The sequence below is a fragment of the Montipora capricornis genome, chromosome 13 (genome assembly GCF_036669925.1).
Source record: "Montipora capricornis isolate CH-2021 chromosome 13, ASM3666992v2, whole genome shotgun sequence".
Lineage (NCBI taxonomy): Eukaryota > Metazoa > Cnidaria > Anthozoa > Scleractinia > Acroporidae > Montipora > Montipora capricornis.
This window is the reverse complement of record NC_090895.1, coordinates 13,675,240-13,701,255: the sequence shown is the minus strand read 5'-3', so window position 1 is coordinate 13,701,255 and position 26,016 is coordinate 13,675,240. Positions and strand designations below refer to the sequence as shown.

Below are 26,016 nucleotides of genomic sequence, written 5' to 3'. Positions count from 1 at the left end.
GTATTGGTTAGTACCGCGAATACATTTGAACCGTGTGACACTCATTAAAGTTTGACGTCACCAATCGCCGGGAAGGACAAACTGCTGGGTCTAACCAGTCCCCCAGAGATTATGTGGTTTTTCTGCCGCCGGATGTCTCAAACGTCATCATTTCATAGGTTTGTCGCCTTTCCATAGGGCGCCTAATTCGCTTTTTTCGGATTCCAAGGTAGATAAGAAGGCGAAAGAAGCAATTAGCAAATACCTGTCGCAAATGCTTGGTGAGAGCTCCATATATGACAGCATTAAGGCAGCTATGAAAAATTGCCAAAATATCGGAGAACTTAAATATCACAGGCGCGATCTCGGCTCCTCGCTTCCCTCCAAAGTCCTGCCACATCCATGCAAGGTGAACCGGCAACATGCATATTGCAAACAGAATTACAATTGTAGCTAAGATCTTTATTATCTTAATGTTGTCCTCTCTGGTACCACGAGCTGATACGTTACCTCGACTGGTCACCGATGCGCGGCGAACCTTCGTTCGTGTCAAATCGATACCGATTCGTATGTAGGCCACTGCTATGATCACAAAAGGCAACAAATATTGCAGAAGGAATAATGCCACTGTATATCCTTGCTTGTAATTAGGACTTGGCCAATCTTCATAACATGAGCTCCCCTTGAAATGTTCACGAAATTCCGATACAATTATCAGAGGTAAGGCTGTTGCAAAGGATAGAAACCAGATGGATGAAATCCAAAATAGGAAGAATTTCCTGCTTGGTGGTAGCTCAAGGGGATGTAATAGAACTTTGCAGCGATAACACGCCATTGAAGTTATGGTGAAAATACTTGAGCAATAAGAAACTGTCACCATAGGCCACACAAACTTACAGTAAAACAGAGATCCTACATATCCGATAAGCTGGACGTAAATAAGAGCTGGCAAACAAAATACAATCAGACAAAGGTCTGAAACACACAAATTTACCACAAAGAAATCATTCATGGTTTTTTTCTTTTTTCGCCTGGAAATAATAACTACGACGACGAGGTTCCCTGTCAGACCCACAAAAAACGTCAAGAAATAAATAACCAACGTGAAGATTCGTTGAAACTCGCTCGCATTTGTGTTGTTGCCAGCAGTACTGTTCATGGCGTAGACGGAAAAGACGGCCGTTGTTTCACGATCCGAAGGAAGGACAAACTCACTCCACGTAGGTCTTCTTTCCTGATACGTAAAAAAGATCCAATTCTTTTATGAGTTAACTCACTTAACTGAGTCCAAAAGCTCGGGTCCGACTAAAAAACGTTGAAATCAATTGGCTTCCTTTAACTGTTCAATGCAAATAAATGGAAACCGACAAGAAGAATGTTCATTTATCAATTTTAACAGCTTGACTTCAAATGGCACCTAAAACCGACTCGGTGTTGGCATTAAACAAAGTTTGTCTCGTTTAATGCTCGTATAATGTTTCGAGTGATTTTAGTGCGATTCAAATTGCACTATTTGTTTGGTGATGACACCTTTCATCTATTCAATGAATAAGCTCTCAAACACAAGTTCAATCCTGTTTCTCTTTGCATCTCATTTGACCGCCAACAAAGAGGTGCAAGTGCAACAATTAACTCTTGTTCTCTGACAATATTCTCTTAAGTAAAGCATTTTTTGACTTCCATGGGTGCCTCAGTCGGCTCAATTGAAAAACCTTTTTTTTCAAATTAGTCTCCATAAATAATTCACTAAAGGCAACTAAACGCATCACAAAGATTACTATGTCGCAAGACGTTAATTAATATCGGTCTTGACGAGTCGCGTTTCCATTTGTCTTTAGAAAGTTAAATGGTTTGTCAGTTTATTAACATTTTTCCTATAAAAATTTACTTCATACCAATCTGACCTGAAAAATGGGGTGACATTGGAGACTTTTCTTGCACTTTATATATCTCGATAAACCAAAAACGACAAGGCGTTATTGACTTTGAAAGAATTGGGATCTTTACAAAAGATAAAGAAATTGTCGCCAATAAGACAGGTTATAATTTCGGCATATTACACGACGTAAGATTGTTTTAACACTATAAACAGGTCCCAAACTTAGACTTGATCTTTGACGGATTTCCGGTTTTCGCAAAGGAAAATGCATTAAATCCATTATTCCAGCCTGGGGATAGCTTTAAAATTTTTCGAAGGCATTTCTAAAAATTAAGTAGAATCAATGGAAAGCTCCCTCAAATTAAGTTTTAGTATTGTTTGTCGATAAATGTCAGCTGCAAAATCGTCAAAAGCAATTTTAAACCGGACAACCTTTCTCGTTGAGTCGTTAGGCTTTTCACGGCTAACTTCAATTAATTACAGGTTTTTCAATAGTATATAGTGCCTTTGGATCGAAATACTATGAAACGTTCTGGTTTAACAAAAGATCTTTTTTATCGAGAAGTTTTTTTTTTGTTATGGCCATCGATTTTCGCAGATATTAAATCTAGTTGATGTCAATATCATAACACAAAGCCCCTGGGTCAAACAGGAAAGTGAATAAAAATTAAAACCTCCCAAAGAGGCCGTAGACAGATTTTAATCATTTTACTAATGGATATTCGCTCGGGGGACTTAACTCATAGATTTCAACAATTACTTACTTTGGCCGGTACCTTTTCAAACTACACGCCGCTGTTCATATGGATAAGCAATCAGAAATCATTAAACTGGCTCCCCGATGTTGTTTTAACAATGTGAAAACGTAATTTTCCTTCGCGGTATTGATGATTGATTTAGAATAAATATGACCGCGATACGATTTCTCATTTTCGACCAAACGACTTTTCTATGTCTTGCAATAGAGCGATCCTTTGTCTTTGTCTTCGTATCCTCATTGTTTTTCTAAATTAAATTATGTATGGAATTGAATGAAATGAATGTACATTTGAAGTGCTGCGGAGAGAAGCAACCTGTCACCTTCCGTTGGATAATAAACTCGTATATATGTACATGTGGAGCGCTCCGATTTCCAGAATAGTGAATTGAAATTAAATCATCTCTCCACTAGCCTCTAGGCTAAAAGCAAGCGTACATGTATTTATATTGTGGGGGAAAAAACCAGGGTACACATTGAAAGTCCAGGTAAAAAAAGAATTCTAAAATAGGCGTAAAGGCCATGATTGATTATTATTAAAATATTTTCACAACCTATTTACAAATTCATGTACATACGCCGGTTAAATTCTATTTTCAAAAGTATACCATGTCACAATCGACTATCAATTTTGTCTTTAAATCTCTTTAGTTCTTTGGAAATATCATCGTCACGTACTAGGCTTGCTGCAGAAGCAACAAACTCTTCATTATCGGCATCGATTCGATCTTCGGGTGTTGCAAAAAGTTTCAGGGCTGTGGCCTTGGGCTGCAAAGACGCTACCCGCACCTCGTCGTACTTTGATTGCACCTGTAGAAAATTGAATATTAGTTTATTAGTCTCAATTCCGGAGGTTATAAGCATGAGAAATACGAAGATTGGTGACTCGTCAAGATTTTGGCTTCATTATTTCACAGTGGGTCATATGAAGACCATGCAACTGAAACTTGTTATGGTTGGAAATTTTGGCATAAGCATCTCGGGCTGCTTTGTCGGCGAAAAAAAGAGGCGACAGAAATAAAAGCGATTGTGTCTTCTGGTGTTTTTTTCCGGTTCAGCTGTTGCTGTTGGTTTAAATTCGCCCCCTGGGGCCCGTTTCTCGAAAGTTCCGAAAACTTTCCAGGGCCCCGTTTCTCGAAGGTCCCGAAACTTCACAGGCCATTTTCGGGTGCCACAATTCCCTTTGTATCTCAAGAATGGAGAGGATTTGAGTCGTCAAACTTCACGGTTATTTTGCTTTTTGTTGACTTGAAAACATGTTAAAAGATCGGCATTCTAAAACAAGCGGTTGAAAGTTTAACAAAGGGCTTTTCGGGACTTTTCGGGTCCGTTTCTCGAAAGTCCCGAAAACTTTTCGGGCCCGAAAAGCCCTTTGTGAAACTGCTAACCGCTTATTTTGGAAAGCCGATCTTTTAACATGTTTTCAAGCCAACTAAAAGAAACATGTCCGTAAAGCTTGACGACTTACATCCTTTCCGTTCTTGAGATACAGAAGAAATTGTGACACCTGAAAATGGCCCGTAAAGTTTCGAGACTTTCGAGAAACGGGCCCCTAGACCTATTTGCAGATACGGCGGCCATTTCGATTTCTATTATGACAGAGCATCCCATAATGTCTTTCGAAACAATAGAAAGCAAAAGTGGCCGCGGCGTATCTGCTAAAAATTCTTTGATCACAAATCGGCTTTGTCTTCGGTGGTCCGCATCCAATCGGATATGTCATTGGTGGTCCGTATTCATTCCCACTTCGCAAATAGCAATTGGAATTTTTAATCCTGTACAGATTGATTCGTATTTTTGCTCTCCTATACATAACGGCACAAGTTGCAAGTTTATCAAAAAGCAACGTGCATAGGCAGTGGTCCTTAGGGGCCGACCATTTAACTTTTTTTTTTTTTGGGGGGGGGGGGGGTGGGTGATTTCTGGTCTTAATTAAACGTACATTTTACTCGAACATCTACCGAGGACTTGCTCGTTCGTTTGCCACATGACTTCGGAGTATTAAAATTTGAGTATCTGCCAAATTCTATTCTATTTTATCAGAAACCCATAAGGGTTGAAACGTGTAACGCGCGTTCACAGCTTCCGAATATTCAGTGCGAACTGATTGGTTGAATGTTTCAGTGCTAAGTACCATATTTGGAAACCCCTTGCTTTTGTTGTTCCAGATATGGTACTTAGCAAATTGAATATTCAGAAGCTTGTTTCCCAGCACACGAGGGGCCGTTACACGTTTCAACCCTTATGGGTTTTTGATTTTATATAAAGAGACGTCAACTTAACCAAATTATCGTATGTAGATACTTGAAAAATTTATCGCCTGCAGATTCTTTATTTTCCAAATTAAAGCTGATTCAGAAAATATAATTATGACATAGACGTCGAGCAAATTGAAACGAGCGACTTAAAAGTTTGTTGCTTAGAAGCCTTTCCATCCAGCAAAACCCGGCTAACAACTCGAGGTACTAAGGGGTTACCTACCTCGCTCAAAAGTTTCTTTGCTTCTCGGTATTCTCTTCTCTGATTAGGATCTTTCTTTAAATTTTGAAGAGCAGTTTCTAAACGTGTTGGAAGAAACAGTGAAAAATTAAATTGTTATGGTTAAAACCCAGGAGTCATATAATAAGTAAGTGAAGTACGATCGTTCCTTAAAACTGAAACTAACACAAACGAGAAAAAACAAACAAACAAACAGGTGCAAGAGTTAGGTGTCCTCGATCCAGCTTCCTCAAGATTTTATCGTTACATGCATTAACGGAGGCCGTGGAAAAAAAATCGGCCGCTCAAAAGAAATACTTTTTTTCCAGAAAATGAGACTTAAATTTCGCCAGGGTAATGTTAAGCATCATTATATACGACTGACTGCAAACATGCAGGGAAAGAAGAGCAAAAAAAAAAAAAACCGCACGAGATTTCTCACCTAAGTTGAACTCTTTCGTTTTCGATTGAACTCTCATTTTATCCAAAATAACACTAAGCTCTTCCACTTTGCTTTGCCGTGATTTGGACTCCAAAGATGTCGACAACGTCTGATGACGAAGAGAATGGACAAATAGTGAGTAAGACTGTCAATAAGTAATATAATTACCTGGGGGTATAATTAACATTGTTGTTCAACTATTACGTCATTTTACCATATTTGGTCAAGAGGCGGTAATACACTGTAGTGTCCCGCTTTGAGAGGTTTATAACAGAGCAAATACGGAAGGAACTGGAATTTTTCAATAAAATAAATTGTTTTCAGCACGATGAAAAGCCCGAGAATTTAGCTTGTCGTCACTTGTCACTCGTCATTTCGATTATCCAATCAAATCAAATAAAGGGCATTTGAATAGTCTCCTTGTGTTGTTTTCGTCATTCGCACGATTCTCAGTCAATGCAGGAAGAAGCGAAAATAATAGAAAACGGCTTAATATTGGAATGATATGTCCCTTATTTATAGAAAGGTTTAACATATACTTGTAATACGTGCGGACATTTTCTGATTAGAATGATTATTTTATTAAAAACTCCAGGATAAAAAAAGGTCAGTGAAGCATCATTGTTAATAATTAACGACATGCACGAGCCAAAAACTTTGCGTAAAAGATGCTCCTGATTAAAAATAAATAAATAAATAAATAAATAAATGTAAATAAATAATGACTGAGATACTCGGCTTTAAAAATTTCAGATACGTACCATTGAATATTCTCATGCCAAAATTTGTGACATTTTTAGGTGTTCTCGGGGTTAGTATTGTCGACTAAAGCATCCATTTCTGCCTGACCGGTCACTTTCGGTCCAAAACGGCCAGCTCGGATGGTCTTTCATATACCGGATCCAAAATAATTACAGTGCAACGCGCCTTAACGTGGCCACCCAAAAAAATTTCACATTTGACAATTACTTGTAAATACCTCAACTCAACAACCCATGCAACGGCGCATGCAACTTTGCAAGGATGCGTGACTGTCAATCAAATTCACACATCCTGATTGGTGGACAATTTGTAAAAAACTTCGTTAGGTGGCCATGGTAAGGCGCGTCGCACTGTAATGTCCATAAAACAAAAGAACAAAGCGAACATAACAATACCTAATTAGCAAGGCCTAATCGGACTAACAATGGTTCTTTTGTCCTCTGCCATTTTTAGTCTGAAAGTCTACCCGCCTGCTCGCTTTATTGCTGACGCGTCCTTGACCATATAAGGTGTAGTAAGTATATGAACTGACAGCCTGTATCCGGCGAGCCAATGAAAATGCTGGAAATCTGATATCCGTAGTTTAGTTTGTAATAAAATTATGTTATTCCATGAACGGGCGTTGGATATGAGATGGTGAAATAGCCAACGCAGGGCGTAGCGCCGAGTTGGCTATAACCAGTCTCTGAAACCTTTCAGTACACTCCTACTCCTTTCAGTACACTCGTGAATGGCGAAGTCCTAAGATTTCTACGCACTAACTCTTCAAGAACAACTTTTGAAGAGAACATTTACAAATTCAAATCACGTCTCCGTGCTAGAGGCTATCCGAAACGTCTGATTGAGACACTCCTATCAGACATCAAATTCACAGAAAGGGAATCAGCGCTGAAGCAAAGGAAAGAAAGCCCTAAAGATATCTTGCCCTTTGTGACACAGTATCACCCGGCAGTACCAAACCTAAAACATGTTTTATTAAAAAAATTGGCACTTGATACAATCCGCATTTTTAGGCTTGGCTCAGGGGCGTGAAAGTTGTAGACATGACGCCAACTTACAGGGATGGCACTAGGATTTTTCAATGTGGGTCCTGGGACCCGCATGTTCGGCCAAATTGGGGTCCCAAGCATTTTTTGGGGGTCCCAAAATCTTGCTGACCCTCAGCGAGAAAAAGAGTATGATTTAAATTATGAGAAAAAGAGAGTAACCAACTTGGAATTAATATTGACGCATATGAATAGGACCGGCCGACAAAGGCTTTTTCTAGAGCCGTAACATTCATTCCTGGACAAGAACTCTGTTAATGAAAGAGCACCCTTTCCAAGGGTTTACGCATCACTGGTTTCCTCCCTTAGGAGCAACGAACAGTGACGTCTTTTGTTTTATATTTGCATTCAGTGACTTGCAGAGCACATTCCTCTGAAGAAGACCGCAGAAGGCGGTCGAAAATTTAGTTTTAACCTTTTTAGATGTTTTAAACCCCATTTCTTAGAACTTCAATTATGATCACAGATCGCTCCAACAGTTTTACAAACAACAGAATATACTGACAAATCAAAGCAAGTTGTGTGAGTTATTTAAGTCAGTGCCTTGCGTCCTGGGACGCATTAAAATTTCGATCATGCATTTTTTGGATTTTATTTGCGTAAAAATGCACGATTTCTGCGTTAACGCGATCCCTGAACTTAATGGCTAAAATGAGTACTTTCGCGGTTTCGCCGTTAAAATTATGAATGTGACTGAATACAAGAGGCGAGTGACTTCTATAATATCCGGGAATCTGAGAGAAAAAATATCAGTCAGCGTAAGGTTCGGCTCCGAGGGACTTAACAGTCCACCGCCACAACTGGGCGCCGGATAAATTTTACCTTTGACTTACCAAATTTGCGACCCGACACTTATTCGCGCTATTTTGATTTCCCAAATTACACATCGCTTGTTCATACTGAAATCAGAAGTCTATAATTATAACTCAGAGGTCTCGATCAACAGTTTTCAATATTATCAGGAACCCATGACCCGGAGCCTACAACTCTACTGTGTTATTGTAACGGCGTTTTCACAGACCGATTTATTTTTAGATTAAATTTCCCGCGAACGAGACTCCCACAGGAGCCCGATGACCAATTACAAGAAATTAAGCTGACGTTATAGGGTCACTGAACCGGAACTGCCTTTGTTTTTTTACCTAATTCGCGGGAAGGGCTAGTCTAAAAATAAACCTACTTGTGAAAACGCCGTTTCACTGACGCTGTATGGAAGTTGCACGCTCCAGATGGGCTCCTGATATTATCTATTTTTAAGACGGCTAGTTCAAGAATCTTGCAGATAAAAGACCGTGCCGGTATTGTGTTCTATTCACGATCCATGATTTTGTAGTATCGGTAAGCAAATCGAACAATCTCTTGTGCGGACCAATCAGAGCCGTTGTGGTCATCAGACCCAATCTGATTGATCATAACTCGGCTAGACTCGGCCAAGGCCAAATGAGAGAGATCGACACTGCCAGGTTATGCTGAAAAAGTCGATAAAAAGACAGCTCTCACCTTCGTCTTCTCAATTCTCTTTTCTTTATATGCTCCCTGTGGCTCATTAAAGGTCAATGGATGTGCCAGAGCGTATTTCAAAGCTCGAACGCTTCCTTGCATGTCAGGTGGAATAATAACATCGGGGTCATCTTCGTCCACATCTAACAGGTCTTCATACCCTTTATACTTTGTTTCCACGCTAAAAGGTCGCTCTTTCTTTTTCCTTCTTTTTGGCAACGCCTTAGAGATTTCATCCGCCTCTTGGCTCTCTTCTTGATCATCAACCTGTTTGCAGCAAGTAAGGAAAATGTCAATATATGTCAACTCCTTTCTTTAAAAAAAAAAACCCTTATTTCTTTCGATATCAGGTCAAAGAGGTTATAAGTGATAACCTCGGTCCTTATCGAGAGGACAACGCCGTTCACAAAATCTCAGTGCTTCTACAATGGTTATAAGTTAACCGAAAAAATCAAAATTGAAAAATAAATGTTTAATCACGTGAGGCTGTTTGATCCGGGGATAACTTACTATACAGAGCCGGAAAAAAGAGTTACATTAATTGATTCGGAAACAAAACACAGCCAAAGCTGCATATTCAGCGTTAAAATGATCGAGATTTGAAAAAATTAACACAAGCCTCAAGCTTCAAGGTGTGAAGTATTGAAGTCGAGCAACCCTAACAATAAACACAAAGAGATTATTGTTCGATATACAAAATTGAAAGGACTGACGAGGTTTAAAAAGGGGACTACATACCAATTACCTCTCCGATCAATCTCACTCGGAAGTTCCTAGGGAGTAAAATAGCGGAGGGAGGGCTCATTGAGACAGCTTTGGAGCATAAACACGTTACCTGAGTCATGAAAAAGCCATCCTCAGAATTGATCTGCCTGTCTGCACGTTGCTGACCACGCCCATTCTCAGTTCCAATGCTCTCCTCAAAAGTAACCTCACCTTCTGTTTTAACAGTTTGCCTTGTACTAGGACCAGACAAGAACTGCTGAAGCCCCGGTGGGGTGCTGTTGGTTCGACCATAATGCGGGCGCTCACTCTCTTTGAGTGTTGTTTGAGCCATTCCTGGGGCAGTGGAGAGTTTCCTTGGGGTAGCAGACTCGCGTTGTCTACCTGTGACAGGAGCTGATACTATTGGTGGTAACGTCTTATGATGCGATCCCATTAATGCGGCTGGTTTCTGTATGGAGGGGCCCTCCAGCATCGCGAAGTTTTGCTTCTTTGGCATTGGAGGGAGAGTATCCTTAATCTTTCGCACGCAAGAAAACAGAAAACAAATTGGCCTCAGTTTTTAATGCGTCTATCCTCTTATTGATGTTAAACTGCCTCATTAACATTGCCAAAGTGTGCGGCTCGTTATTTCCACAGTAAACTTTGAGAATGTTGTGACGCAATTTATCACCAATAAGAGGAAGGACCCATGCTGACACAGCACCACAAAATCTTCAGAAACTATACTACTTCGTTCTTCCCTGTTTTAGTCGTAAGGTCTGCTTTAAGGTAATCAGTGTTTTCTAGACAAGGCGGTTTAGAGCGAGTTTCAATCAAGCGTCGTAAAACCAAAACCAAAGTTATTACTTTGGCCAATCAAAAAGGACGGAGACAATCCAGTAAACCAATCAAAACTCGAAGTAATTATATGTAGCCGACACAAAGCGCGGGAAAATGTGCACGAGCAAGACACGACTGGTTTTGGTTTCACTTCTGAGTGGTTGAAAAAGTGGCGCAAGAACTTTAAACCAATCACTCAGAGAAGTAGAGCGATTTTCAATTGAGTGTCGTAAAACCAAAACCAAAGTAATTAACTTGACCAATCAAAAACGACGGAAACAATCCAGTAAACCAATCAAAACTCGAAGTAATTATACGTCGCTGACACAAAGCGCTGGAAAATGTGCACGCGCGAGCTACAATTGGTTTTGGTTTCACTTCTGATTGGTTGAAAAAGTGGCGCGAGAACTTTGAACCAATCACAGAGTGAAGTAATCATAAACCAAAGCAATTCGCTAATTACTTTCGACACTCAATTGAAAACAGCTCTAGTATATGGGCAAATTGGAGAAAAGGAAATTTCTGATTGCTTCTCTGAGTGGTCCAATATTTGTTAGGATGAACCGCTAGGATGAACCGATCACGAAGAAGCTTATATGAAGGTAACGGTTGCCAAACTGTTTCAATTTTCTGTTTCCATCTTAAGCTTAATTGAATGTGAGGACGGGACAATTGTTCACAGAGAATTATTACTGTTGAAATATTATTATTCAGTTAAATAAACTTACTTTTCTTGGAGTGTTTACGAGATTGACAGTGGGTTTCTGTCGTTTTGGCGGTTTGTGTCTGTAAATTAAGACAATCACCAAGTGAATTGAGCCGTCTCATAGTGAGCTCTTACTGTCTCATAAGCAAAGACACTGCCCAATCAAGCACCACGAGTAGATTGACAACAATTTGCCGGAAGAACAATAATCTTTTTCCCAGCAACTTCTCATTACTTCTTATTCTCCCAGCAGATACACCTAACGGACACCTTCGTTGGGTGCCTCTGAGAAATTTAACATAACGGCAGAGGCCGTTGTATATTTTGATGCTCATGTCGAATTTCGTTTTCAATTATAGCTGCAACAAGTTGCAAAAATGGTGAGACACTCCCGTTAAAAAACACCTTTTCTACCTTTCCATTACCACCAAATGTAGAATTTAATGTCTTTAATCATTTCCCACCTCCCCCCTCCCTCTCCCCCTTTCAATGTTGACCGTTGAAGTTTTCCACATGATTTGGTATTGCTAGCAACATTGATAAGGGGGGGAAGGGGGTGGCAGTGTGGGAGAGATGGGGGAAGCTACTAACGCGTCATGAAGGCAAAGTGTCTCCACTATTTTTGCAACTTGTTGTGGCACTAGTGCTTACGTCTAAACCAGGCTTTCGAGTTTTGGCCCAGAAACAAAAAAAAAAAATAATAATAAAAAACGACAGCAGTGTTTTGCACGGCACTCTCAAATATATCTTGTATATTCAGCCATAATTTTCAAAATGTTTGAAAGACTTAAGGACGGTGCCTACTAATTCAAAGGTATTTTTGCCCCGGTTTACTGAATATGCGGGAAAAGCAGATCTTAAAAAGTGTTATTGAAATCCAAAAAGAAAATTGGGGGTAACCATGCATTTTTCGAAGATAATTCATCAACAATATTTGTAAAAAGCTTTAAAATACAAAGCAATGTATGGCGTTCTTTTACAAATTGAAGCTTAATTATCTCTGAAAAATGTGTGGTTGCCCCCAGTTTTCTTTTTGGATACCAAGAGCACTTGCTAAGTTCTGATTTCTCCGCATAGTTTTGAACCGCGCAAAAATATCCATGTGTTAATAAGGACCACCCATAGGAAATTCGAGTATCTCGAGATGCGCAGAATGTATGCGCAATAACCATAGTAGGCACCGTGACCACAGCAGAGGATTTACGTGTAGATGCTGATACTTCACTTTCTTTACAGTGGGAAAATCATACAGATAAACTGGTTTAACTTCCTTACCTAAATATTCTGACTCCCTTTAAGCTCCCCAGTTGAAATGACAGAATCGGTGGATCTCCCTTGAATACAGAGGTAAGTGGGTTGCCCCAGATAACAAGTTCCCTGAGTGATGGCCAATCAGTTAATGCTAACAGTCCTTCTTCTTCAAAGATGAGGTTATTAGCAAGATTAAGATGAAGGAGGCTGGTGAACGGCATTGGAGGCTTGTATCGGTCACCTGATGAAATTACGTCACCATACTTTGTTAGCCACTTATTGCCCGCCTCCAATTTTTTTTTGCGCGCGTCGTATTCTCGCGCGGCGGAAAAATGAATTCGCTTTTCGCCCGCTGGAAACGCTTGCTATGCTAAATGCAACTAGCTCAATATGCCTCTGACAGTTCATTCACCCAACAGAACTGAAAGAAGACCTTCATCACACATGCATATAATATTATCGTAACTTCCACACATGAACCTTTTTGTATTTCAGAACCTGCCCGACTCCATTGTGATGACACAATAATTATTTTCAATTACATGTAAATTAATTACAGTACCTAACAATGCTGGATCCTCTGTAAGAGTGCTTGATCGTGGTGGTAGTTCAGGCCTGCCTCTTTCTTTATCCCCAGCAAACTTCTGATTTAAAATTTGATCGACTTCATCCAGAATGAACTCCTCAACATTTCCTTTCTCTTCATCGCTTTTACTGTCCTTGTTGTTATCAGACGTTCCTTCTTTTTCTGGTTCAATTTCATTGTTCTCTTCTTTAATTACATTTGGTAAAAAAAGATTGTCTTCTCCATCAACCGTGTTCTTCCCTTGTCTTGAACTTTCTTCTTGGCGTACTCGAGCACCCAAAAGACGAAGATGGGGTATAGAAGAGATTTCATTGTGTTCCAGGTTGAGATATTTGAGTCTGTTGATCAGGGATAGTTGGGTTAATAATTAATATATAAAGTGTAATAATTTTACTGTAATTCAAAAATTAGATTATTAAACTGTGTATTTTGAAACAAACAAGAAAGGTAAAGGCGATGGCCTACTTTTTCAGCCCTGCCAGACTAGAAAACGTGGACAAATCTGTCAGCCCATTGTGATCAAGATACAGGTTTTCTAAAGTGGGAAATCGTTGCATTTTTTCTTGTGATTCAACAGTTCCTGAACTGAAGGAAAAAAAGAATAGTAATAGTTAATCAAAAACTACTAAATGCTCCAATATTTAAAATAAAATAATTTTATTTTTTGAGAACCCAACAAAAATGGTGAAAAGTTGGACAGAAAAAAGTATAATCAAACGTTCTCTGTCCAGTGTCTACATTGTACACTTACGGTGTCATTCCTGTAACTGTACGGTAAATTCTTGTCATTTCAACAGGAAGCGTTTTTATTTCATTGCCTGTAAGACATAAGGCAATAGAAAACTTTCAGTAGCAAAAACATGATTGTTAGTCCTTCATTGTTGCAAGATGTTGGATTAATAGATTCAAAACAAGATTTAAGTAAAACTAGGAAATCCAATGTCAGTAAAATGCAGTCCTCTTGGCCAATTTGCTGTAGAATAGTACAAATCAACAGCTGGGCAAAAGCAAAATAACTACAGTTCTGTACAACTACAAACCCTTTCCGAGCTAGTACGAAGAGTGACGGATACAATGTTGCGATTTTACTCTGTCTTACCATGGCACAGGATTTTACTTGACAATACAATACCTAATAAATTGGACCAGTTTCAGAGCCAAAGGGTTTAATTTTGGGTTAATTTCTTTTTTTTTTATACCTAATATGAAGTAAGAGAAAAGAAATATTCTAATAAAAGTGTCTTTGAGATGGCTGTACATTTACAAGTACATGTGGTCTCAATCAACATACACTATTGTTTTACATGTATGTACAACGTCGAAATGTGTTATGTAAAATGCAGCACATACCAGTCAAATGCAGAGTTCTGAGGTTTATAAGGAGACCAAGAGCCAAGATATCTTCTCCAGTCAGTCGATTGTATGAAAGGTCAAGGGTGACTAGGGATATAAACATGTCTGGTTGCAGTTTGATGGTATTATGGATGTTGTTCAAAGGAAGTTCTAATTCCTGCAGTGCTGAGAACTTGCTAAAAGCAGCTGAAAGGGACAATGTTCAGAATAATTATTAAAATAATAATTATAAAGTATTTCCAGTGTGTTACATAGCTCTGCTATGTTACAGGTTTCTCTTGTACTGTGAATAAAGTTTTTTTTTTCATGGAACAAGTACACAAAGTGAACTTACAAACCTTTAGAAAGATTCTAGGAATGGATTTATTTATTAATTTATTGGTTTTTGGTTACACTGAGTCATGTACACGAAGTTGACCCTACTTAACTATGCAAATATTTTAAAACTCATCTTAAAAAATATGCATCATTTGCCCTTCTTTCATTGTAGGTCATCTTCTATTAAAGTACAGTTGCATTTTCACATTGACTGACTGACAATCTTAACTGAGCAGTAATGTGTAGTTTCAGTAAAAAAATGTTTTTGAATGGAGAGTTTCTGTTGGTTGCAGTGAGACTTTTGGCAGAAAAAACCTTTTCATTTGAACATGTATTAGCCCCCAAATTGTTGCTTCTTTGATCTTTATTTTATGCGTGCACATTCAAGATTTTGCTGTCTTGTCTTGGGTAGTTGAGCCAAACTGTTTACATGCAAAAAAGTTGTCCCACCTGCTAGGGTTACCCTACCTGCAAAGGCGAGACAACTCACCTCCCCGAGTTGTTTCACTTATCTGAGTTGTCTTGCCATCCTCATGTAAACAGTTGATAGAATTTATTACGCAAATGAGTGAAAAAATATCTCGCCCAGGGTAACTCGGGGGGAGGGTTGTCTCGGGTACCCGAAACCATTATAAACAACTTTACATGTACATTGCAGTAAAATTAATATAACATGGACTGTAAATAATGTTGAACTTACAAAAAGGTAGACTATTATCTCCTGCATCAACATGGACGACATTATCAAATAACAAGAAGTCTTTTTCATTAACCTGGGTGAATAAATAGATTGCAAAATTAATTTAAAAAGTCATTGATGCACACATTACTGCCAACTCAGATCTAAAAGATTATAGGCAGCAGTCATCATGATACAAACCGTCAAAACTATTACTGTAACAGTATTTAAGTCTAACAATTAAAGACAGCACCAAAACAAAAGATTTCAGCTAAAATTGGTTTGAAAATTACTCTTAATCACTACAGCTGTACTTATTTTAAAGTTATCTTGTTAACTATAATAATGATAAAAAACCGGCTTGACCTTTTTTCACCTTTAGATTTTGAAAGTGTGTTTGCTTAACACCTGAGTGGAAATTCAGTGGTTTGTAGACAACTGGCTCCAGTACTTCAAACAATGGACAGTGCTATCCGGCGGATAAATCACTATCCAGTGGATAATGCATAGCAAACTAAGTTGTGCTATTCAATGGATAGTGATTTATCTGGTGGATAGCATTATCCATCTTTTGAACAAATTAGGCCTGTACAAAAGTTAGGCTGGACACCTTGTTGAAGAATAACCAGCTAGAGTCAGCTGTACAAGGAGTTGAGGGGCAAGGCAAACTCTTAATGCAGGGCCGACCAAGGAACCAAATGCAGGGAAGGCAACAGTTCAAGGTTTTGGAGTGGCATTATTTCGGTTGGCGCATGGAGAACAAGCTTAACAAGGATGCTTGTTGGTTGGATGAGGTGAGGGACAGGATGCATGGGTAACTTGGAGAAGCAAGAGGAAGTGAAGATTAGTGTCAAGGATGTGGAAAATGGAATTTGGAAGATAGTGAGTTGGAAGTCTCAGTCTGTGTCCTGATGGTGTAAGCCTTAGGGGGTTTTGGTTTAAGAGGTTTGAGTTGTAACATGGGTTGATTTCGTAGAGTTTGCAAGGGTTGTTTGGATGGTAAGGAGGTGCCAGAGTGGATGGTAAAGGGGAGGATGATGTTGATACAGAAGGATCGTGCCAAGGGAACAGTGCCTAGCAACTACAGACCAATTGCACGTTTGCCATTGAAGTGGAAGCGACTGACTGGGATCTTGGTGGAGAAGCTGTATGGACACTTGCAAGGGAATAGCTTGTATCTGAATGAGCAGAAGTGGTGTAGGAAGAGGTTGCAGGGTATGAATGATTTGTTACAGTTGATGGACAAGGATTGTCACTGTGACAAGGGAGGTTTGGGGAATTAAAGGTGTTTGGCAATGGGGTGGATAGATTATTGGAAGGCCTATACCACTGCATGTACACTGTACAGTGCCACATTCGTGGATTATTCAAATGTTGGAAACGGTGAAGGTACATATAGCTGACAATGTGAGGGGTTTGTTGTGTGGTAATACACAGAAAACAGTGTTGACGTCAAATGGGTTGGTGTGGGGTGAAGTAACAACAACAACAACAACAACAACTTTTATTGACCCCTTATACTTGAAAAAAAATTAATGTACATGAAGTAAGAATTAAAGCTAAAAGGAGTGTTGGCTTCCTAAAATAACTAGAAAGTTAACAAGGCTAGGAAACCAAACTACATAGAATAAATTACAACACAAGGGTCAGAATGATGCATACACACACACAGACACACACACACACGTTGAACTATAGATAACTATAAAAAGGACAAACAAAATTTACAAGCCATGGGGAGAAGGACAGATAAACTTGGATGAAATCCTGAATATAATAAACGAAAAATCAAATTTAAGGCAGCAAATAAATCACAGAATAAACTGGGAAGAAATTCAAGTGGGGATCAAATGTGGAATATTCCAGAGGGATTCCCTGTCTCCACCATTGTTTGTTCTTGTGACGATCCTTCTAATTAACCAGGTTGTTAAAAAAGGAGGACACTGGGTACAAGCCCGGGAAGGATTAGATGTTGAGATGTTGAGAGTTTGATCAATAATAAAACTATGTGTTTTTTTTCCAAAGGACATAAGGAGGGAGTTTGGGCTCGACAAGTGTGCTGCGTTGGTGTTGAAGCAGCGGGAGGAGGTTTGTTGTGAAGGAATTGTGTTGCCAGATCAGGTCAGGTGATGGGTGAGGTTGACGAGAATGGGTATAAGAACTTGGGTGTGTTGGAGATGTGGATATTATGCAGGGGGAGGGCAAAAGTGGTGGGAAGGTTGAAATTGTCCTGTGGGAATTTGATCAGAGTGATACTGGTACATACATGGGCTATAAGTGTATATGTGGTGGTGCATGGATTTCGGATTGGAGCAATCAGGAACTGAGGGCGATGGATGTGTAGAAGACAGAGAGTTGACGATTTGGGGCATTCCACAAGAAGGGGAATGTAGTGAGATTGTACACTGTACATGAGGAGGAAGGATGGTTGAAGGGAGTTGATCTGTGTGTATGATTATGTGAGGGAGGAGGAACTTGGTCTGTTAGGACATGTCAAGGCAAGGGCCAAATGCAGACATTTTCCAACCCTCCTCATTTGATGTCTTGCCTCCCACTATCCAGATTTAAATCAGATTCACTCGATTTATCATGAAATTCTGAAAACAAGGAAAAATTTTTTTTTGCAATCTGTTTTTAAAACGTTACATATTACACTTTCTTATCCTATAATGTCTTGCTCAGTCTCTCCATTGAACACCCTGTGCTGTGCAAACTCATAAGGCCTGCAGTCTTGCGCCATTTACATGCAGCAGCCCCAAAAATGGGGGAGAAGTAATTTTCTACCTTACAGAATACCACAAAAATGATGTCAAACTGCAGGAAATACTACTTGAGAGAAACTAAATTTGGAATGGAATGGTGAGGGTTGCTGGATATTTGCTGGCAGCAAAAATGAAGAACGAGTACAAGAAGTGAGTGAAGAAGGCAAGGAAGGAGATGTTTTGGGAGAAGAGAACAGGAAAGCTTTGTGAACGAGGTTTTTTCGGGCCATGATTGAGGAGGAGGATGTACATGTAGTCAGTGGCATAAGGAGGTGAGATTCTTGGAGAATGGGAATTTGGAGACCTGGCATGAAAGGAAAGTCTAGACAACGCTACCAAGTGAGCAGAGTCTCTTTCGATCTTCCTAGATACCGTTAGTTGGGAAGAGGAAAAAAGACCCTGCTAGCTGCCTCGACATTCTTTGATTTGCCGCTCATCCAAAGAAATGGATGAGTCAATCCAGTTTCAACTTGCCAAACCTTTTTTAAAAATTTTTTTGCGCATGATCAATTGCCATGCGTCATCAATATTTTTTGAAATTTACAAGAGCGTGGCAAATTTTAACTGCCTAAATTCCCATGTCAGTTAACTTGCTATGATGGTTACAGTTTGCCAGAAACCTATAAATGTTTCAGTAAAAAATGAAAATTAGTGGCAATTTAAAAGTACTGTATGAACTATCTTGAGTTTCCAATGAAATGATTCCTTGGTTGTCATGTGTTTGACTGTTTGTTTTTAAATTAGTTTTGTGGTTTTGTGGTTCCTGGTCATCTGAATACATTTGAATTTTAATACATGCTCAATATGAAATGTCGAGTTTTCTTTCCTCTTCCTGACTTAACTAGTCATGTAGGGAGATTGAATCAAAGAAACTCTCCTTACAGGGTATTAAGACATCACAGAAGACAGAACATAACTGTCCAGAGGTTACCGTGGTGGATCAAATGGCTAGGGAATGGATGTTTTTTCCTCAGTGCCTTGGGGTAGGAATGTGGTGACTATTATTAAAAGGAGGATGAAAAAATCGCCAACTAATCTCCTCTGGCAAAGGAAATCAAGAAGATTCATCAGGTGTTGACGGCGATGGTGCTGTTGGTGGTTGGTTGTTTGGGTGTGGTGTCTGGTTGGTTTGAGCATTTTTTGAAAGATCGTGGGATTCTAGAGGTGTTGAGAGGAATGCAGGCCTCTGCAGTCATTGGGATCACCCTTAGGCTAGTCTCCATTAGTATCACCCAACTAGTGGACTAATGCAAATGCTGCATTTTGATTGGCTACGCTACTAGAGGACTATTAGTAATAGTCCTTGAGTAGCGAAAAGCGTGACGTTTTTTTTCGTTTTATTCCCAAATAAATATATTTTCAACTTGCATTTGCTAACTTTATCATTGCCTTTTCTGTCCCACTAGTTGGGTGATACTAAAACAATTAGACCCTTCGCCCTCAAGGGCCACGGGTCAATAGCCCATTTGGCTTCGCCTCATGGGCTATTGACCCGTAGCCCTTGCGGGCTACGGGTCTAATTGTTAATTAGTCCCTGGTATGGGACAGAGGCTAAGCACTGTTCACACCTGCAGAATTTGGTTACCATCTGCTTGCAGATTGCTCTGTTCACAGAAAGTCAAGAATTTGTATTATAATGTTAAGCCAAAAGAAAACATTAAGGCCTATGGTTAGCATGTTTCAGTTTTTGTCTGTTTCACCCTGGTCAGCACTCTGCATTTTGGATCATTCAGATACACTGTAGCTCCACAGTTCTCACAGGCAGGCAACAATGTCATTGATAATTAACAGTCTTAATTGGATCAATGATAATTATGGTGTCAACGGATTTCATGCCGGTTTCTTATTAATCAACCGGGTCAAGTCAATTAGCATACCTCTCTTAGCTCCTGTCCACTTATTGTTATGGAACACAAATCTGATGGATCATCAACATGGAATTTTTTCATCTGGACAGAAACAGACAGCAAAAATTGTTACTTTTAACTTTCATAATAATACTATTACAGGTACAGGAGCAAGGATGGCACAGTCGGTTACTGCGCGGTCCTGAGTTCGATTCCCTGATCTCACATCCTTGTTTTGACTTCTTTCCCTTCTGTGTAGATAAGTAGCTTTAAATACCCGTAAAACGGAGCACTGATGGAGAGGAGGGGAGTAAAATGAGCACACCCTCGACCTCAGGTTTGTCAGTTGAATTACTGTTACGAGTTATCGACGTTAAATATGGTTGCTTTACTTTTACTTTTTATTGGAATGTAATTATCTTAATGATGCTCTTCTCTTCTAGACTAATGGTTATTACCAGGTAAAAGCCATCAAGTTTGTGTGGTTTAGAATCATCTTCCGTGGTCACTGATTCTTCAGATTTGAACTTCTTTATCAGTGATTTTGAAGAGATAATTGGGTCTCCAGCACATAAAACTGCCTTGAAACGCCGTCTCTGCTCAGCTCGGTATGCAACAAGCCATGCTCCTCCTGAGGAAACAATGAAATGTGGATGAATTTCTATAACAAGGAAAAGCCTAAGTATTTTGGATGAGTTTTAGAATCAGGGGATCTGAATGGGTCAAGTATACCGTGGGTGCCAGAGGAATTTTTTTCAACAGCCACACGAGTTGGAGGCATTGACCAAGGCCACCTCCGGTGGCAGTGTCAAGCCCAGAGCCTCAGTTCCATGCAGAAACTTGACAAACCAATTTTGGCCTGCCAGGCTGAATTCTCATGCAACGCACTGAAGTGCATCACTAAACATTCCTGGAATTTGTGATTATTCTTGTATTACGTGAATGCACTCATGGCCATAATATTATTTTCATTAATTTATAGACATCATTGTCATCACTTAAACAGAGCTGTTTTGTTATTTTCTGGAGTAACATTTGGCAAATGTAACCATCAGTCCTGTTCATAAGACACTCGCGCTAAATTTAGAAAAGCAAACGCCTGTGACATGTCAATTTCATTGACCTTTGTAATACCACGGTAATCAAACAGCCGATTTACTTTACAAAGTACTGTCAGCAACACCCCTCCCTGTTTTCATTTCAAACATTATCTTGACACTACTGTAACATCCAGTAAGGCAAATCACAGAGGACTTAAATCACTGTGCTTTCATTGAAAACATGATTGAAACTAAAGTCTTTTGGTTAGGTTATGGTGGCTTCCGTCTTTTAGAAGCAATTAGTAAGGTGAGCCAGTTATTGTTTTGAGTTTAGGCTCCCAAATGAACGTACAGTACACTCTTTACCTACTAAGCGAAGTTTCAAGTACTTTATACAATTATTGTAGGTACATTCCTGTTGTGTATTAAAGAGAAAAAGTTGTTCTGGAAGTGCAAATGCGATATTTGTCATTACGGCCCTAAATTAATCATGAATTCCACCCTTCCCCGGTAATAAGGCAGACCTTAGACAGCAATGACCAGAACCAGGTTGCTGACCAGCGGTTTTCGGTTAAACAATGGTTTGCTGGGGGTACTCAGTCTCACAGGCTCAGAAAACCTGGTTGTGGTCATTGCTATTTAAGGTTTTTCCAGTAATAAGGCCACCCTGTTGATGCGGACAATTTTTTTTGGCCGTTGAATTGACCGTATGACCCTTAAGAACTCTGAGACCTTAAGCCTAAAAACCAGGGCTAAACCTAGGTCTTTGTTTTCAAGACACCCTCTTAACGGAGTTCCACTGTACATGATTTGCTTTCTAGTTTTCATATGTCGGGAAAATCCCAGACGATCTGGGATTTCCCAGTTTCCCGACAATCCCTGACTTTTCCGACTAATGAAAACCATAGACATCCCCGATAATCTGGGATGGTCGGGGACGAATCAGGAAGATAGAAAGCGTTTCTATTTTCACGACGTGTCCCAGATTTTTGCGTTCGTCGGCTATCATTGCCGACACATGAAAACTCAAATTTGTACTTTCGGGGACGTCGGCGACGGTTTTTAGCTCGTTACCAATCCTCTAAATTGCATGTTTTCAATTTTTGGCGCACTTTCCATTTTCCGCCAAAGTCACTATCGGGAGAATCTAGGACAAGCATCTGGCGATTTTCCGCTATGTCGGCAAAATCTGGGACGGTCGGGAAACTGCGAAATCCCCGCTGGTCTGGGATTTTGCCGACATATGAAAACTAGGCTTTAGGCTTGGCTAAATCTATAAATCAAAATTAATCGTCTGGTGTTAGACAGAGTAAAATAAATCAAGTCTCACTCCTAAGAATCAATGGGTTAAAAGTAAGCGAGTGGAACTTAAGCTTACCATCCTCATCCTGCCTTTTGTATCTCGTCAAACTGCGAACGGGAAAACACTGGCTAGAAAATCCCGTGCCCAATATCAATTCGCTCGAAGTGTTGGCACTTGACATCCTGGATGCTTTGCCTTAAATCTTATAAGCTTAAATATGTGATCTTCAGGGATCTGCCTTATGAAATCGAAGAAATGGAAAGCAAAGTGTTGACAACCTGGAGGCAGCCATCTTTGGAGTGGCGAAACACTTTTGTTGCCATGGTAACGGTTGGACTCAGGAGGGTACAATTGGTGGGCACAGTATCGTTGTATTTTCGTCGATAAATATCGAACCTGCGCAAAATTACAAGGGCAATAAACATCAAAAAGTAGAGCTATTACAAATATTCTTCTTGTGGATCCACAAAACGCGACAACCTTTTGAGTTAAGATTTTACAAAAAGGTGATGTGTGTGGATTGACTGTTATCCCCACCCGGGAGCGTTTTTATCACCAGCGACGTGGTTACACGGCATTGGTTTTGCTTTCAAGATGGCGGCGAAAAAGTTTGTGAACTGCAAGGTAAGTTTTTTATTGTGAACTGTATTACAGAATTGGAGCATAGGGTGAGGGAAAAATTAAATCATCTTTTCTTTGCGCAGATGAACTTTCCGATTCATTAAAACTTGTCCATACTTATTAAATACTCATAATTTTTGCACATCATGATCAATCAATGGCAAACAATTCGCCGGCAAAGGGTCGGAAGTTACGTTTGAAATGGTAAAATCAATGTGAACCGCCACAAGTTGACGGTTTTGTTTAGCGTATGGTTCTGAAATGTTTCGTAATGTAACTTTATTTAATTTGACAACTGGAAACTCGATAAATGTTCTTTTTTCCTCAAACCAACCTAAAATCAATGCGTGTACGATGTAAATGATGTTAAAAGTTTTGAAGCATTATTGAAAGAAAGCACTGTGTGCTAGTCAACTGTCAAGATAACGAAGATAGTGTTGACGCCATAAAAATAAATGTTTTTTGTTTCAGTGTGTTGCACATTAATTTTAACCATGAGGAAGAAAGGAACATTAGTGAATAAGTACATTCCTTGTACTTATATGAGAGCAAACTGAAGAGTAACTGACGCTCCACATACCCTGATAGATTTTCTTCATAATAAATCAGCAAAATGGCACTGTTTTTGCTCATAATTCACATATTTTAATATTCTGACTACAAGCACAGACACAATAATCCAATTAATCAAATCAATCAATCAATTAATCAATCAATCAATCAATCAATCAACCAATCAATCAATCAATCAATCAGTCAGTCAGACTGCAGTCATTCATTCTTCATTCCTTCATTCAGTCAATCACTTGATCAAAGTCAGCTCATTCAATCTACATGATTGTGTCACTTGGTTGGTCAGTCATGAAAATTTAGTGTTATTAAACAAGTTGACAACTTAATTAAGGTAAATTAGCCTCTCAGAGAGATCGACAAGTTGATGTTCACTCCGACAAAGGACTACATTGTAACTCCAGATTGTGTCAACTCACAAATCTTTCTGTGTTTAATCACCTTTATTACATGTAACTTGTTTGATAAAACCAAATTTTTGTATTTTACTCCCTGCCAATGGAGCACCAAAGTTTCTTTAACCCTTTTAGCCCCGATAGTGCCAAATGGCACTTATAGATTTTACTCTGTCTAACGCCAGACGATTTTACTCGTCAATGGGGAACCCCTCGGGGCTTAAAGGGTTAAGCTAACAGCATCCAAAAACTATGTCCCCGTTTAACCCTTTCAGCCCCGATAGTGCCAAATGGCACTTATAGATTTTACTCTGTCTAACGCCAGACGATTTTACTCGTCAATGGGGAACCCCTCGGGGCTTAAAGGGTTAAGCTAACAGCATCCAAAAAATATGTCCCCGTTTAAACATTAACTCCTGCACTTAAGTCAGTCACTCTAAGACAATCCATTCTAAATGGAAGAACTGACTGTCATCCTCACACTTAACCTGGACAATTTAAAGCAATTTTCATTTTATAGATACGTGAACCTGAAAATTTCAGGCGGCTTCAGCGTTTGAGCTAGGATTTGATCACTGGGGGACCCTTTGATCACTGGCCCCTTGGCTAAAATTGTGGGGAACATTTTCATTTTTATGGGACAGTCAAATTTTTTTTTTCGGTTTTCCTACGTTCAAACAAAGAAACACTGGCAAGACAACTTGTAATTAAAAAAATAATACAAACAAGAAAGTTAAGAAAATGGTGTCAATGGCTCACAATAATTAGTCATTGCTCTCTAAGAACACTACGCTGTAAAGGTGTTGCTGAATGTATCCCTCATAGTAGTTTCTTAATTAACAGCATCCATGAGGCCTTTACAGTTGTTGTGTCTCAGGGGAGTTGAGGTTCTGAAATTTGTACTTTGTATACCCTTTTTCCTTTTCATAGTGCAACCACGTGTGATCTCGCAACCGAGTTTTCTGGAAAGATGGTGATTTCGTTGGTTTTCTTTGATCTTCATCTGTTTCTTCCTCATTAATACACTGTTCATCTTCTGTTTTTTTGCTCTGATCAATCTGGCTTCGATTTGAAGTGAAAAAGCTATCCATTGTACGAATACGTGACAATTTAATTCCCAGATGCGTACACCACGCTTGGTTGAACATTAGGCGTACGTGTTCAGTAGAGCATGACTGAAAAGTGACTTTAAATTAAAATCAACTTTAATAAAATGCACTTTAAAATTCCTCCAACGCCCTGTATTTTAGCTTGTAATTTTTGTACTGAATTGTATCTCTTCTTGTGTGCTTCCTTCTGAGTTTTCCCCCATATTTTAAATGGGACAAATTGTCCCCTTGGCCATTTTTTAAAGGAACAATTTCAATATCAGTGCGGGATGTATGCAATGGCGCGGCCTGGCTCAAATCCTCAACGGAATTCAAACCCATGACCTCTGTGATGCCGGTGCAATGGTCTATCAACTGAGCTATTAAATTGAAGCCACACAGTTGGGAACAGGTCAATTTGTTGGGATCATTATTTTGTTCCTGTGAAAGAACTGATGAATGAAAGAAACTTTAGAAATCTAGAAAAGAGGGCAGACTGAACTGAACATTAAATAAAATCAATTAAAACATACATTTTATAACTTTGTCGTTGTCATTGAAACATTTTTGGAGCTACAACTGTATGACCTTTTTTCTTCTTCAGATTTTCAGTGTAGTGTGGGCAACAGTATTGATCTTCTTATCAAAAGCCAGTTTAACTTCAAGTAAAGCAAGCAGTTCCAAATCAATAATTACCACCCTAGACGCCAGATGGCATTCAACTCCTCTACTATTAGAAGCAAGGTTGGTTATTAAAGTACTGTAATGATGTGGTAACACCCTTACAGTGTATGTTTTACCTCCTAAAAGCAAACATTTTGAGTTTTTGACATCTTTTGACTGGTCTAATCATAGAGTGAAGGTGTCAGTTTTTTTTAGAACATTCTTATTTTATCAGTACTGTAACTTTTATGCTATGAGGATGATAATTATTACCGGTAACATCATTTTAATGCTCCTTGAAAGTAGTTTTGATTCCAAAATAGTTTTCTTATGTTTGAACATGTTAATGTTTGTAGGTTCTCAAAGCGAAAACAGGCAGTAGACAACAAGGGATTTTATTATTATTATTATTATTATTATATTTATTTTATTAATATTATTATGTT

At 39.2% G+C, this 26,016-nt stretch overlaps 3 protein-coding genes across 3 annotated transcripts in view; 1 reads left to right on the top strand and 2 right to left on the bottom strand.

Moving 5' to 3' along the window:
• Positions 1–1,280, bottom strand: part of LOC138029127 (neuropeptide FF receptor 2-like) — a 1,320-nt gene extending 40 nt beyond the window's left edge. The window contains exon 1 of the mRNA XM_068876827.1: positions 1–1,280. This exon is cut by the window's left edge and continues 40 nt beyond it. Coding sequence (XP_068732928.1) covers positions 110–1,138 — 1,029 coding nt within the window. The 5' untranslated portion in view covers positions 1,139–1,280 and the 3' untranslated portion in view covers positions 1–109.
• A 1,843-nt stretch (positions 1,281–3,123) lies between these two features.
• Positions 3,124–22,532, bottom strand: LOC138029126 (X-ray radiation resistance-associated protein 1-like). Its single transcript, XM_068876826.1, has 15 exons — positions 22,309–22,532; positions 20,349–20,521; positions 19,921–19,992; positions 15,303–15,375; positions 14,282–14,470; positions 13,683–13,749; positions 13,397–13,516; positions 12,908–13,269; positions 12,370–12,586; positions 11,117–11,174; positions 9,679–10,086; positions 8,844–9,110; positions 5,536–5,644; positions 5,097–5,173; positions 3,124–3,425 (listed from the first exon to the last, which is right to left on the bottom strand). The coding sequence occupies exons 1-15, from the start codon at positions 22,412–22,414 to the stop codon at positions 3,228–3,230; spliced, it is 2,496 nt and encodes an 831-aa protein (XP_068732927.1). The 5' UTR covers positions 22,415–22,532; the 3' UTR covers positions 3,124–3,227.
• Positions 22,533–22,757: 225 nt separating this feature from the next.
• The window catches only part of LOC138028986 (UDP-glucose:glycoprotein glucosyltransferase 1-like), a 107,182-nt gene continuing 103,923 nt past the window's right edge, over positions 22,758–26,016 (top strand). The window contains exons 1-2 of the mRNA XM_068876643.1: positions 22,758–22,857; positions 25,512–25,651. Of these exons, the coding sequence (XP_068732744.1) occupies positions 22,828–22,857; positions 25,512–25,651 (170 nt within the window). The 5' untranslated portion in view covers positions 22,758–22,827. The remainder of the gene's footprint in view (positions 22,858–25,511; positions 25,652–26,016) is intronic.